A 15,782-nucleotide genomic window follows, 5' to 3' on the forward strand; every position below is an offset into this window, starting at 1 on the left:
AGAGATAGACAGATAGATAGATATGAGATAGATAGATATTAGATAGATAGATAAGAGATAGATATGAGATAGATAGATAGATAGATAGATAGATAGATAGATAGATAGATAGATAGACAGATAGATATCATAAGAGATAGAGCAGACGGCTAATGTGTGGCCCTCAGAGGGTGGCAGTGTGAGGCGCAGAGCTGCTGTCTCCTCCCGCTCGGTGACTCCTCCCGCCTCTCTCTCCCTGCAGTCAGTGTCTGTGGATTGTAGCGTCTCCCGTCCCTGTAGCCCCCGTGTCTGTCTGAGACCCCTCTCCCCCGTCCTCTGTGAGCCGGCCGCAGTATGGAGGATGTGGACGGTCAGAGCTCGGCCAGAGCCCCGCAGATGACAGGTGATGATGATGCGCACCACCATGGCTTCATCCATCTCACCCTGCTTCATGCACCGCCCGCCATACCAGCCATGTTATGTAACGGCCTCCGTCATTCTCGGGATCACATGACATCACTGCCGGTCACCTACTGACTCCATGCCAGGCGGGATGCAGCGCTACATGGTGGCTGGGGTGACCTTGTGTGCTCCCTCCTAGTTGCTGCAGCAGATTGTGTGGCCAGGCAGTGATTATGCAGTGTAGGTAAACGCATGCAGTGGATGGAGACATAATGGCCAGTGCTCACTGCTGAGAACACATCGCTTGTCAGAGATATTGTCGGTGTCCATAGGGAATATTGAGCGCAAAGCTTTCATTCAGGGATAGCAGTAAAGGATGCAATTCTGACCACTGCCACTAGATGGCGCAGCTGCCTCCAGAGATATATAGAATTCCGCCTCAACTAAATAATGGCAGAGCTCCCCCTAGTGGGGGATGCAACAGACAAGGTAATAGGGTTCTCTTATTAATTACCTATTCACTATAATGGGTGGGAGGCTGCAGTAAGTAGACCCCCATAGTGGACACAGCTCCAGAACAGCTAATTGTTGGCAGTGCCCTGGGGATAGGCCATCAATATAAACATCCTGGAGAACCCCTTTAAGTCCTCGGAAATTCCATTTAACAGAATGTCCATAATTTTTTAAAGGAAAACAGGAATCAGTATAAGATAATTAAACAAGCAGTAAACAACCTGATAAATGTAATGCCGCTCCAGGACTTCGAACCTGTGAAGGTATCGTACATTATTCATGTGACTGCTGCAGCCAGTCTCTGGTCTCAGCGATCATATGCCATCCATGCCAGCTTCAGCACCGAGGCCAGTGACTGCAGCAGTGACGTGACAATGTACGTCATATCACCAGGACCTGCAGGTGGGGCTTTTAACAGATGAGCACTGTTATTTTATTATTTTATACTGATTCCTGCTCTTAGACTATGTTAAAAAAAATCACGGACAACTCCAACTCCCTTTAACTTTATGGCTATGAAGGGAAGCAGGACATGTGAGGCGTTTTATTAGAAAAAGAATTGTATAAAGCACTTATCTGATCGAACGTGCAGTTTTATATGGCTGCTTTACATTTCTTTTTTTGGTGTATACTTAGAATACAGCACATTTGATTTTATTTCATTATTTTACATATTTTCACGGAAATTCTTTTACTATACTTATTCATTGACACTCGTCTTTTTTTCTATTAAAGGGGTTGTCTGGGTTCAGAGCTAAACCCGAACATATCTCCCTTTTCACCCCTCCAGCCCCCCTGATATGAGCATTTCATTATCCAATGCTCTCCTTTGTCCTGCGCTGTATCGCGCAGGGGAAAGGCATTTTCAGGAGTTCCGGTGACATACCGGGCTCTCCATAAGGACTGCTAGACGGAGGCTTCCACCCAGCAGTGAGTCCGGTGACGTCACCGACTCTGATGGGCCGACTTTAGCGCTGCCCTAGCCTGAAAAACGGCACTGCTAGGCGGGAGCCTCTGCCTAGCAGTGTGTGGAGGTAAACAAACAAGCCCTCGTCCTGCGGGATCCAGTGCAGGGCAAGGGGGAGCATGGAATGCTCCGATGCAAATATCACAGGGACCGGAGGAGTGAAAATATGGGTATGTCCGGGGTGAGCTCTGAACCCAGACAACCACTTTAATAAATGCATTTCACTGAAACAAAAACTTCATGTAGCTCCTCCTTCGAACGCTCGTTGGCGATAATCTGCCCGAACAGTGGGAGGTCTAAAGGGGTCTTTAAGTGCTTTATAATGTTGCTCCTTTATAAATATAGCTTATTTATAATGTGGATTGTTTATACTGTAACTCACATAAAATTGTAATATTCAATAAAAAAGGCCTACCCTTTAACCACCTCAGCCCCTAGTGCTTAAACACCCTGAAAGACCAGGCCACTTTTTACACTTCTGACCTACACTACTTTCACCGTTTATTGCTCGGTCATGCAACTTACCACCCAAATGAATTTTACCTCCTTTTCTTCTCACTAATAGAGCTTTCATTTGGTGGTATTTCATTGCTGCTGACATTTTTACTTTTTTTGTTATTAATCGAAATTTAACGATTTTTTTGCAAAAAAATGACATTTTTCACTTTCAGTTGTAAAATTTTGCAAAAAAAACGAGATCCATATATAAATTTTGCTCTAAATTTATTGTTCTACATGTCTTTGATAAAAAAAAAATGTTTGGGTAAAAAAAAAAAATGGTTTGGGTAAAAGTTATAGCGTTTACAAACTATGGTACAAAAATGTGAATTTCCGCTTTTTGAAGCAGCTCTGACTTTCTGAGCACCTGTCATGTTTCCTGAGGTTCTACAATGGCCAGACAGTACAAACACCCCACAAATGACCCTATTTCGGAAAGTAGACACCCTAAGGTATTCGCTGATGGGCATAGTGAGTTCATAGAACTTTTTATTTTTTGTCACAAGTTAGCGGAAAATGATGATTTATTTTTTTTTTATTTTTTTTCTTATAAAGTCTCATATTCCACTAACTTGTGACAAAAAATAAAAAGTTCTATGAACTTGCCATGCCCCTCACGGAATACCTTGGGGTGTCTTCTTTCTAAAATGGGGTCACTTGTGGGGAAGTTATACTGCCCTGGCATTCTAGGGGCCCAAATGTGTGGTAAGGAGTTTGAAATCAAATTCTGTAAAAAATGACCAGTGAAATCCGAAAGGTGCTCTTTGGAATATGGGCCCCTTTGCCCACCTAGGCTGCAAAAAAGTGTCACACATCTGGTATCTCCGTATTCAGGAGAAGTTGGGGAATGTGTTTTGGGGTGTCTTTTTACATATACCCATGCTGGGTGAGATAAATATCTTGGTCAAATGCCAACTTTGTATAAAAAAAATGGGAAAAGTTGTCTTTTGCCAAGATATTTCTCTCACCCAGCATGGGTATATGTAAAATGACACCCCAAAACACATTGCCCAACTTCTCCTGAATACGGAGATACCAGATGTGTGACACTTTTTTGCAGCCTAGGTGGGCAAAGGGGCCCATATTCCAAAGAGCACCTTTCGGATTTCACTGGTCATTTTTTACAGAATTTGATTTCAAACTCCTTACCACACATTTGGGCCCCTAGAATGCCAGGGCAGTATAACTACCCCACAAGTGACCCCATTTTGGAAAGAAGAGACCCCAAGGTATTCGCTGATGGGCATAGTGAGTTCATGGAAGTTTTTATTTTTTGTCGCAAGTTAGTGGAATATGAGACTTTGTATAAAAAAAAAAAAAAAAATAAATCATTTTCCACTAACTTGTGACAAAAAATAAAAATTCTAGGAACTTGCCATGCCCCTCACGGAATACCTTGGGGTGTCTTCTTTCCAAAATGGGGTCACTTGTGGGGTAGTTATACTGCCCTGGCATATTCCAGGGGCCCAAATGTGTGGTAAGTAGGTAAATGACCTGTGAAATCCGAAAGGTGCTCTTTGGAATATGGGCCCCTTTGCCCACCTAGGCTGCAAAAAAGTGTCACACATGTGGTATCTCCGTATTCAGGAGAAGTTGGGGAATGTGTTTTGGGGTGTCATTTTACATATACCCATGCTGGGTGAGAGAAATATCTTGGCAAAAGACAACTTTTCCAATTTTTTTATACAAAGTTGGCATTTGACCAAGATATTTATCTCACCCAGCATGGGTATATGTAAAATGACACCCCAAAACACATTGCCCAACTTCTCCTGAATACGGAAATACCAGATGTGTGACACTTTTTTGCAGCCTAGGTGGGCAAAGGGGCCCAAATTCCTTTTAGGAGGGCATTTTTAGACATTTGGATACCAGACTTCTTCTCACGCTTTGGGGCCCCTAAAATGCCAGGGCAGTATAAATACCCCACAAGTGACCCCATTTTGGAAAGAAGACACCCCAAGGTATTCAATTAGGGGCATGGCGAGTTCATAGAAAAAAAAAATTTTTGGCACAAGTTAGCGGAAATTGATATATTTTTTTTTTTCTCACAAAGTCTCCCTTTCCGCTAACTTGGGACAAAAATTTCAATCTTTCATGGACTCAATAAGCCCCTCAGCAAATACCTTGGGGTGTCTTCTTTCCAAATTGGGGTCATTTGTGGGGTGTTTGTACTGCCCTGGCATTTGAGGGTCTCCGCAATCATTACATGTATGCCCAGCATTAGGAGTTTCTGCTATTCTCCTTATATTGAGCATACGGGTAATGAGATTTTTTTTTCCGTTCAGCCTCTGGGCTGAAAGAAAAAAATGAACGGCACAGATTTCTTCATTCGCATCGATCAATGTGGATGAAAAAATCTCTGCCAAAAAAAGAAAAAGGAGGGGAAAGGCGTCTGCCAGGACATAGGAGCTCCGCCCAACATCCATACCCACTTAGCTCGTATGCCCTGGCAAACCAGATTTCTCCATTCACATCAATCGATGTGGATGAATAAATCCTTGCCGGGATTTTTTTTTTTATATATATACAAAGTGTTTGCCAAAGTATATGAACACCGCCACCTCCTCAGCTCATATGCCTCGGCAAACGTATCTTTTACTGCAGAGGAGAAATCTCGTCTTGCAGCGCCGCATACACCGACTTGCGTGTAATCTGACTGCAGCGCAATGCTTCTTTCAGAATGCACATCAGTGCTGCAGCTAGTCGATCGGTTGGTCCACCTGGAAGGTAAAAAAAAAAAAAAAAAAAACCAGGCCGCAACGCAATAAATTTATTAACTTCAGAACAGAACATATTAACTTTTTTTTAACTTTTTTAACTTTTTTACTTACCGGTAATTTTTTTTTTGTTTAGTTTTTTTTACCTTTATAGAACAAACCTCTCCTTCCCCATGGGACAATGTGCAAAGCGCAAATCGTCCCAAAGATGTGGCGAAGTACGTTATGCACTTTATCCCAGGTGAAAGGAGAGGTTTGCAGCAGCTGTGAGTAAAAGGGCCCTAATAGCCCTGTGTGCCTGTCCTGTGAGATGCAATCCCTATGCTAGGTGTACCTGTGTGTGGTACTTCCGGAAACACTCTCCTAAGCATAGGGCAGGGTGGTCAAGACAGTCAGGACAGAAATAGCGGGTGTCACGCCTTATTCCACTCCTGCTACAGACACAACATTTTTTTCGGGGGGGCGGTTGGGTTGAGGTACCAGCAACGACACTGGGGAAATGTCGCTCGTGTAGACGGCTAACTACACTGGTGGATGGGGCCACGGAACCTTCTGGATACAGGAGGTTCTCGATGATCTCTTCCTGGAATTTGAGGAAGGATCGTGTTCTCCCAGCCTTACTGTAGAGAACAAAACTATTATACAGAGCCAATTGAATTAAATATACAGACACCTTCTTATACCAGCGTCTGGTTCTGCGGGAAACTAAATAGGGAGCCAACATCTGGTCATTGAAGTCCACCCCTCCCATGAGCGCATTATATTCGTGGACTGAGAGGGGCTTTTCAATGACACGGGTTGCCCTTTCAATTTGGATTGTCGTGTCTGCGTGAATGGAGGAGAGCATGTAAACGTCACGCTTGTCTCTCCATTTCACCGCGAGCAGTTCTTCATTACACAATGCAGCCCTCTCCCCCCTTGCAAGACGGGTGGTAACGAGCCGTTGGGGGAAGCCCACGCGACTAGTTCGCGCGGTGCCACAGGCGCAAATCCGTTCTAGAAACAAATGCCTAAAGAGGGCCACACTTGTGTAAAAATTGTCCACATAAAGATGGTACCCCTTGCCGAATAAGGGTGACACCAAGTCCCAGACTGTCTTCCCACTGCTCCCCAGGTAGTCAGGGCAACCGACCGGCTCCAGGGTCTGATCTTTTCCCTCATAGATCCGAAATTTGTGGGTATAGCCTGTGGCCCTTTCACAGAGCTTATACAATTTGACCCCATACCGGGCACGCTTGCTTGGGATGTATTGTTTGAAGCCAAGGCGCCCTGTAAAATGTATTAGGGACTCGTCTACGCAGATGTTTTGCTCAGGGGTATACAAATCTGCAAATTTCTGGTTGAAATGGTCTATGAGGGGCCGAATTTTGTGGAGCCGGTCAAAAGCTGGGTGGCCTCTGGGACGGGAGGTGGTGTTGTCGCTAAAATGCAGAAAACGCAGGATGGTCTCAAATCGTGTCCTGGACATAGCAGCAGAGAACATGGGCATGTGATGAATCGGGTTCGTGGACCAATATGACCGCAATTCATGCTTTTTAGTTAGACCCATGTTGAGGAGAAGGCCCAGAAAAATTTTAAGTTTGTAAACTTGGACTGGTTTCCACCGGAAAGGCTGGGCATAATAGCTTCCCGGGTTTGCGGTTATAAATTGTGTGGCATACCAGTTTGTCTCTGCCAGAGCTCCGCAGTCAAGAACAGCTCAAAAAATCCCAGGGCCGAATCGATTTGAGCCTTCTCAACCCGAACTCCAGACTTGGCGGTGAAAGGGGGAACTAATGGTGCGGCTGAAGTTGGTGACTGCCAATCAGGGCTTGCCAGCACCTCAGGGATTCTAGGGGCTCTACGGGCCTGTCTGTGCGGTGGCTGCGACGGGGTAACTACTGCACGTGCCATCGTACCAGCTTCAACTGCCCTTCTGGTGCTCGCTACTTCACCAGGTTGTACGGCAGTGCTGGTACTAGGTCCAGGAAGGGCTGCGCTGCTGGTGTATGCCTCACCACGTGATCCGGCAGCGCCAGCCCCACTCTGCTGCTCTTGAAGCGGATCCTGCGTAACCTGTGGTCTAGCGACACGGGGCCGGGTACGCCTGGTTCTATCAGGGACCTCCACCTCCTCATCCGAACTTTGGGTCAGAGAGCCACTGCTTTCCACAGGTTCATATTCTGACCCGCTAGATTCGTCAGATGAGGGTTCCCATTCCTCATCCGACTGGGTCAGAATCCTGTAGGCCTCTTCAGAAGAATACCCCCTGTTTGACATTTTGGACTACTAAATTTAGGGGTATTCCCTGAGACTACCCAAGAAAAAAAGCAAACCTGTCTTACAAAGGGGAGGCTAGCGAAGTACCGGAGGCCGCTGCGGTTGATAAAAAATATCAAAACTGATTTTTTTATCGCCGCAGTGCGTGTAAAGTGAATGTGCAGTGATCAAAAAATAATAATTTTTTGTCACTGCGGTGGGGCGGGCGTGGGTGAACGCACGTGTGGGCGACCGATCAGGCCTGATCGGGCAAACACTGCGTTTTGGGTGGAGGGCGAGCTAAGGTGACACTAATACAATTATAGATCTGACCGTGATCAGTTTTGATCACTTACAGATACTATAAAAGTACAAATGCTGATTAGCGATACGCTAAACAGCGAATAAGTGACTGCGGTGCGGTGGGCTGGGCGCTAACTGACGCTAACTACCTAACCAAGGGGCCTAAACTATCCCTAAAACCTAACAGCCAATACCAGTGAAAAAAAAAAAGTGACAGTTTACACTGATCACTTTTTGTCTTTCACTAGTGATTGACAGGGGCGATCAAAGGGGTGATCAAAGGGTTAATTGGGGTGCAGGGGGGTGATCTGGGGCTAAGGTGTAGTGTTGGTGCTACTCACTGGTGAAGTCTGCTCCTCTGCTGGATCCAACCGACGAAAAGGACCAGCAGAGGAGCAGAGAAGCCATATAACAGATCATATTTACTAATATGATCTGTTATATGGCTTGTGATTCGATTTTTAAAAAATCAGCAACCTGCCAGCGACGATCATTGGCTGGCAGGTTGCTGATGCAATTGTCCTCGAACTTTTTTCGGCTGTGACCGAAATCTCGCGTCTCGCGAGAGGACGCGCCGGCGCGTCCAAGCGGAATGAAACAACCACCTCCAGGACGCGTCGCTGCATTCGGCGGTCCGGAGGTGGTTAATAGAAACCCAATATAAGCCCATTTGTAATGCCAGGCCACCCATTGTAAATTTTCTCACCTTCACACAAGAAAACCCCACCTGCAGCGACAGCCACCAAAACCTGAGATAAAAACCCCAGGGGGGCAACTGCGAAGATCAGATGGGAACCTTCTTAGATGCCGCCCACCACTTAAAGGGGTTGTCCGGGTTCAGAGTTGAACCCGGACATTCCCTTATTTTCACCCAGACAGCCCCCCTGAGGCTTGCATCGGAGCATCTCATGCTCCGATGCACTCCCTTGCCATGCGCTAAATCGCGCAGGGCACAGGCTCTTTTGTTTTCAATAACACACTGCCGGGCAGAAACTTCCGCCCAGCAGTGTGTTCGGTGACATCACTGGCTCTGATGGGTGGGCTTTAGTGCTGCCCTAGCCGTTTTACTGGCTAGGGCAGCGCTAAATCCCACCCATCAGTGCCGGTGACGTCACCGGGGTTTCTGGCAGCCCCATGGAGAGCCCTGGTACGTCACTCCAAAAAATGCCTTTCCCCTGCGTGATTTAGCTCAGGGAAAAGGAGAGTATCGGAGCATGAACTGCTCCGATGCTCCTGTCAGGGGGGCTGCCGGGGTGAAAATGGAGGTATGTCCGGGTTCAGCTCTGAACCCAGACAACCCCTTTAACAGTCCCTGGTTGATTGTCTGAATGTCTATACCAGGGATTAGCAACCTCCGGGCCCGGCACTCCAGCTGTTTTGAACTACAACTCCCAGAGTCCTCCTCTCACTTCTGCAGGAGTTACAAGAACAGCCAAGTAAGTGTGCATGCTGGGAGTTGTAGTTTCACAGCAGCTGGAGTGCTGAATGTTGCTGATCCCTGGCCTATACCTTAAACATGAGATGTCTCAAACACTGCAGCAGCACATTATGGAAGTCCTTCCACCTATATTACAGTATAACATTATAGCAATGCTGGTATGGTCCAGCAGCAGCCACATCGCAGCAGGGTCACCCACAGAAGAAGCTACTGTAAAGGATTTGATTTTCTTTGTAAGAGGGGCAGAACTGATTGACAAGCCTGTCTTTTTCATCGTTGACTACTAAGACCCCAATATGTGATGTGTGAGGAGAGAACGATCAGGTGCGTTAATATTTTTTTGCCCAATACATGAGATAAACCACCACCAGAGGTGTCTGACAGCAGCTATCTCCTCTCTCCCCACATGTCTATGTGTATGTCCATGGGGCCAACAGCTATTGAAGATGTATGAGCTTTTAAAGGGAACCTGTCACATTGAACATGATGTCTGAGCTGAAGACCACATGTAATAGAGTAGCAGGAGCTTAGTAGATTAATCTATAGTTTGTGGGAAAAGATTCAGTAAAACTTGTGTTTAATATATTTATATTCCTGCTCATTCTGGGCTTTGAAGACAAGGAGACGGTCCTATCAGTGATTGACATCCTTCCCTCTGACTGTGTATACAGAGATAGCTGTCAATCACTGACTGAAGACAAGGAGACGGTCCTATCAGTGACTGACATCCTTCCCTCTATGACTGTGTATACAGAGATAGCTGTCAATCACTGACTGAAGACAAGGAGACGGTCCTATCATTAAATGACATCCTCCCCTCTATGACTGTATATACAGAGATAGCTGTCAATCACTGACTGAAGACAAGGAGTCGGTCCTATCAGTGAATGACATCCTCCCCTCTGACTGTGTATACAGAGATAGCTGTCAGTCACTGACTGAAGACAAGGAGTCGGTCCTATCAGTAAATGACATCCTCCCCTCTATGACTGTGTATACAGAGATAGCTGTCAGTCATTGATAGGACCGTCTTCTAGACTTCAAAGTCCAGAATGAGCAGAGATATAAATGTATAAATTACATAAGTTTTACAGAATTTTTTCCTATAAAACTATACATCAATCTGCTCAGCTCCTCCTGCTCTATAACATGTGGTCTTCAGCTCGGACTCCATGTTCAATGTGACAGGTTCCCTTTAAACATTGATCTTAGCTGAGGCTTGAGAGGTCTGCAATCTCACTTATAAAATAAATAAAATAAAATAAATGTTTTTGGCAGGTTGACCACTTCTTTGTAATTCTTTCAGGCTGACTGATTTAAACAATGGCTTTCGCATCTAATCTGTGTTTTCTTTTCATTGTAAATTATTGCAAAAGTTTGTAGTTTTGTAACATGGCAATATATATATATATTTCTATTCTATTGTGTGGAATTATCTTAGGTGTTCCTTTAGTAAGGGGCCCTATATAGTGAGCACGCAGCTATTGGAATCAGTACAGCAGTGGCTATAAACGAGAGCTGGAGTTTATAGAGGACATGACATGTCTCTTTAAGGGTTTATGCATGTGTCTGTGTTAAAGTACCTTTATAGTAGGAGTCCATATTATGGCTTCTAAGCACTGTGTGTACCACCATGAGGCATCTAACTTTAGAGATACACTAGCTCAATCAATACAATAAATCCATGTGCAGTTATAGAGGTTCTCCGGGCTTTTTAATATTGATGACCTATCAGGATAGGTCATCAATACCAGATTGATGGGGGTCCGACACCCAGAACCCCCAGCAATCAGCTGTATGAGGAGACAGCATATGCAGTGCGCACATGCTGTCTCCCTTCCTGTCCGCTGCTGCTGTCCCATAGACATACAGCAACGGACAGAAAAACAGAAGGGAGATGGCACGTGTGCACTGCGTGCGCCGTGTCCCCGTACAGCTGATTGGCGGGGTTGCCAGGTGTTAGACCCCCGCCGATCTGATATTCATGACTAATCCTGAAGATAGGTCATCAATATTAAAAAGCCCAGAGAACCCCTTTAAAGGGGTATTCAAAAGTGCTTGAATCCCAACAGATCAGACACATGCCCTGTCCAGTGGACAAAAAAAAACCTTTAACTCCCCCTAACGGTGGCTGAATGCAAGCCAGAAAGACAGAGCTGCCCTAAATAGATACTGTATATTGAAATGACCAAATAAAAAAAACAATCCTTTGGATCTAAAAACATTATGGACGTAGGCCTAGTATGGTTGGTGAATCTTTCTATGAGGATTTGGAGTCTGCACAAATTTTAGTTTTGCTGTAAGTGCAGCACCAAATCTATCCAAACTGGATATCTACACTGCGCATGAATTTATTAGCAAGAAGCAGAGAAGTCAAAGGTTGTCCTAAGGTAGCAGACCTATAAGACAAGGGAGAGTGAGAAAACATGGCCAATGTGCAGCCTAGTCCCATTCAAGTGAATGGGCCTGGGCTGCAATACTAAACACAGCCACTATCCAATGTGTGGTGCTGTGAGGAGGCCGCACCTCTCACTGGAGTGCAGCAGCAACCTCAAACAGCTGATCAGCGGGGTTCCCAGGTGTCAGCCCCCCACCAATCAGATATTGATGACTTATCCTGAATATAGGCCATCAATATTCAACTATTATCAAATAAGAAAAGGCTCCACCAGCAAACTACTGGAGCTCAGCCTTTCAGTTACCAGCTGAAAAAAGAGATCAAATCAATAGAAATATAGGCTGGCTCACAGTATTTTTGCATTAAAATTTTTATTAATACACTAAATTAAATGACTTGTACCATCATACAACATACATACATGCATACATGTGTAAATATAGGTATATAAGTGCGGAGCTCACGCACAATCCTATATATCTGGAGTACTCCTAATAGGACCAAATGGCTAGAGCGAGGCTGCAAGAGATATTCAAATGAACCGCTTGTATGTCCAGGACATGGATGGCAATTTGCCAGGTGATTGAAACAAAAGTTCAAACAAAGATTACAAAATGTCCTTGCTGTATTCTCATCAAGAGAGGTTCTGCATTCACATAACCTGTAACAGATCTTAGCCGCAACTGTTAGGCAGTGCTCCACTTACTTTTTCGCTTGCGGAGCAAGATTTCAGACAAGCTCACTCAGCGTCTCACGTGTCCAGCCAGGTAATGAATCGCTGGGTTAGTGACGCAGGCGTCTGAAGCCGTCAGACCAACGGAAGCTGGTTGAGCTGAGCTGAGCTGGTGATTGCCTTAGCCTGTCAGGCCGGCAGCAGTAGATGTAACAAGGTTTTACCTTGATTGGCGGCAATAGTGACACAGGTGTAGTCCACTTTTTGAGTAGTTAGTGAATGCAAACCTTTAAAGCGGTATGGGACGTCTTCGGATACTTTAAAAATCCACAAAGAACTGGAAATTGAAGCAAAGTCCTCCTCTTGCAAAAAACCGCTCCGACAGCCTTGGTCTCTATACACACTAGACGCGTTTCGGAAACAAGTTCCTTCCTCAGTAGATAATCATAGAATGCTGAATGTAGATACAAGTCTATTCAGCATATGTTATAATTTATTCTTGGTTATGTTTATATATTTTTAGTATATACTGTGCGCATATATATACATAGTGTGATAGGAAGTTATAGGTTGCAATGAAACTGTGAGCAATCACTGCTTATATTGTATAGGTGTGGATTGAGGCTGTGTAATTAGCCCAGTCCACAATCCGACCCACATTTTGTATTAACCTGAAAAAGGGTATTTAAAGTCATGACTTGTATCTACATTCAGCATTCTATGATTATCTACTGAGGAAGGAACTTGTTTCCGAAACGCGTCTAGAGTGTATAGAGACCAAGGCTGTCGGTGCGGTTTTTTGCAAGAGGAGGACTTTGCTTCAATTTCCAGTTCTTTGTGGATTTTTAAAGTATCCGAAGACGTCCCATACCGCTTTAAAGGTTTGCATTCACTAACTACTCAAAAAGTGGACTACACCTGTGTCACTATTGCCGCCAATCAAGGTAAAACCTTGTTACATCTACTGCTGCCGGCCTGACAGGCTAAGGCAATCACCAGCTCAGCTCAGCTCAACCAGCTTCCGTTGGTCTGATGGCTTCAGACGCCTGCGTCACTAACCCAGCGATTCATTACCTGGCTGGACACGTGAGACGCTGAGTGAGCTTGTCTGAAATCTTGCTCCGCAAGCGAAAAAGTAAGTGGAGCACTGCCTAACAGTTGCGGCTAAGATCTGTTACAGGTTATGTGAATGCAGAACCTCTCTTGATGAGAATACAGCAAGGACATTTTGTAATCTTTGTTTGAACTTTTGTTTCAATCACTTGGCAAATTGCCATCCATGTCCTGGACATACAAGCGGTTCATTTGAATATCTCTTGCAGCCTCGCTCTAGCCATTTGGTCCTATTAGGAGTACTCCAGATATATAGGATTGTGCGTGAGCTCCGCACTTATATACCTATATTTACACATGTATGCATGTATGTATGTTGTATGATGGTACAAGTCATTTAATTTAGTGTATTAATAAAAATTTTAATGCAAAAATACTGTGAGCCAGCCTATATTTCTATTGATTTCATCAATATTCAACTCCTGGAAAACCCCTTTAACTGTGATTGATAGACCTAGATTAATGGGGTGTAGTCCATGTCGAGTTTTAGGAAGGTGAAGGAGAAGAAAGAGGATGTAACTGATATAGTTGACACTCTTGAACTCTGGATAGCAGAGAAGTAACATAGGGAGACAGAGACTTGATGGTTAAAGTGGTATTATTATTATATTATTTATTATTAAAGCACCACTTATTCCATAGCGCTGTACATATGATAAGAGGTATACATACATAATACAGACAAGTGCACTAAGCAGGAACAAGACGAGTTAGGGTCCATTCACACGTCCGTTTTTTCTTTCCTGATCTGTTCCGTTTTTTGCTGACCAGATCTGGACCAATTCATTTTCAATGGGTCCTGGAAAAAAACGGACAGCTCAATGTCTGATTTTTTTCAGGACCCATTGAAAATGAATGGGTCCAGATCTGGTCCAGATCTGTTCAGCAAAAAACTGAACAGATCAGGAAAGAAAAAACGGACGTGTGAATGGACCCTTACAGACTGGTACAGAAGGAGAGGGCCCTGCCCGTGAGGGCTTACAATCTACATGGTATGGGAGAAGGACACAGTAGGTGCGGGTTAAGTTGGTCATGGCGGTATAGAGGCAGCAGGGTCACGGGTTGTAGGCTTGTCTGAAGATGTGGGTTTTCAGGTTTCTTTTGAAGGATTCCACTGTAGGTGAGAGCCTGATATGTTGGGGTAGCGAGTTCCAGAGTATGGGGGATGCACGGGAGAAATCTTGGAGTTGATTGTTGGAAGAGGTGATAAGAGGAGAGGAGAGAAGGAGGTCTTGTGAGGATCGGAGAGTGCGTGTGGGGGTGTATCGGGAAAGTAGCTCAGAGATGTAGGAAGGGGACAGGTTATGGACGGCCTTGTATGTATTTGTTAGTACTTTGAAATGAATTCGCTGGGCAATGGGGAGCCAGTGAAGGGATTGGCAGAGGGGAGAGGCAGAGGAGTAATAGGGTGAGAGGTGGATTAGTCGGGCAGCAGAGTTGAGGATAGATTGGAGGGGTGCGAGAGCGCTAGATGGAAGGCGACAGAGGAGAATGTTGCAGTAGTCTAGGCGGGAGATGATGAGGGTATGTACAAGCATTTTCTCAGACTCAAAGTTAAGCAAAGCACGGATGCGGGAGATGTTTTTGAGTATTGAAAGTCATGAGATTTATGAGTTGTCTCCTAGAGAGATAGATGGAAAAGAGGAGCGGTCCCAGGTCAGGGCCATGAAGGACACCGGTAGAGGGTGAAAGAAGTAGGTAATGTATAAGTGTTAGAAGATAAATGTTCCGTTTGTGAGGTATGAGGGGATCCATGAGAGGGCCAAGTCTGTAAGTCTGAGAGTGGTCATCAGTTAAGAAGGCTGAGGACAAGTTCAGGAACAGGAATATTTAGTAGTGTGGTCTGAGGATGTGTCTGGTGCTGATATTTACCGAAGACTTTGTGCACAGTATGGAGAAAGTGTTTTGTCATGAAGATGTTTCCAGGTGATTGCACCTTATCAGTGCAGAGCACCGAGTACTGGCTTAACTGGGTGAGAGGCCTGTCAGGATTTGGGGTACTCTTTCTCCTTGGGGAGAGAGCACCTTAATCGGTGTGAGGAGACTTATAGGCCACCCATGCTCCTCTGGAATTCTGGGAAGAAAGGGATGCATATGAGCTCTTAACAAGCTCTGTCTCTGCTTGATGCTGATATTTAAAGAGAACCTGTCATCAACTTTATGCTGACCTCAATGAGGGCAGCATAAAGTAGTGACAGAAATGCTGATTTCAGCGATGTGTCACTCATCAGCTAAAAGTAAGTGGTTACCGAGAACCAGCATTATAATGATTGCAGCCCAGGCCTTGAAAAGAGTCAAATCTACCTGAGAAGAGTCCTGGTTATCCATAATCTCCTGCTCTCCCGTCCATCTGCTGATGATTGGCAGGTTGTCTCCTAGAGAGAAAGGGAGAAAACTAGATAGAAGACTGTCAGACATCAGCAGGTGGGCAGGAGAGCAGGACTCTTCTCAGGTGGCCGTGACTCTTTTCCAGGCACGGTCTGCAATGATGTGATGTTGGTTCTCGGCAACCACTTACTTTTAACTTATAAATGACAGAC

General features: G+C 45.0%; 1 protein-coding gene across 2 annotated transcripts in view; it reads left to right on the forward strand.

Annotated features, from left to right (window-relative positions):
• Window positions 1-279: 279 nt before the first annotated feature.
• Window positions 280-15,782, forward strand: part of CCDC136 (coiled-coil domain containing 136) — a 61,619-nt gene continuing 46,116 nt past the window's right edge. For both annotated transcript variants that reach the window (XM_040413493.1, XM_040413494.1), the window contains exon 1: window positions 280-382. In XM_040413493.1, coding sequence (XP_040269427.1) covers window positions 334-382 — 49 coding nt within the window. In that variant the 5' untranslated portion in view covers window positions 280-333. The remainder of the gene's footprint in view (window positions 383-15,782) is intronic.

Source organism: Bufo bufo, chromosome 1 (assembly GCF_905171765.1).
Source record: "Bufo bufo chromosome 1, aBufBuf1.1, whole genome shotgun sequence".
In the NCBI taxonomy this organism is placed as follows: domain Eukaryota; kingdom Metazoa; phylum Chordata; class Amphibia; order Anura; family Bufonidae; genus Bufo; species Bufo bufo.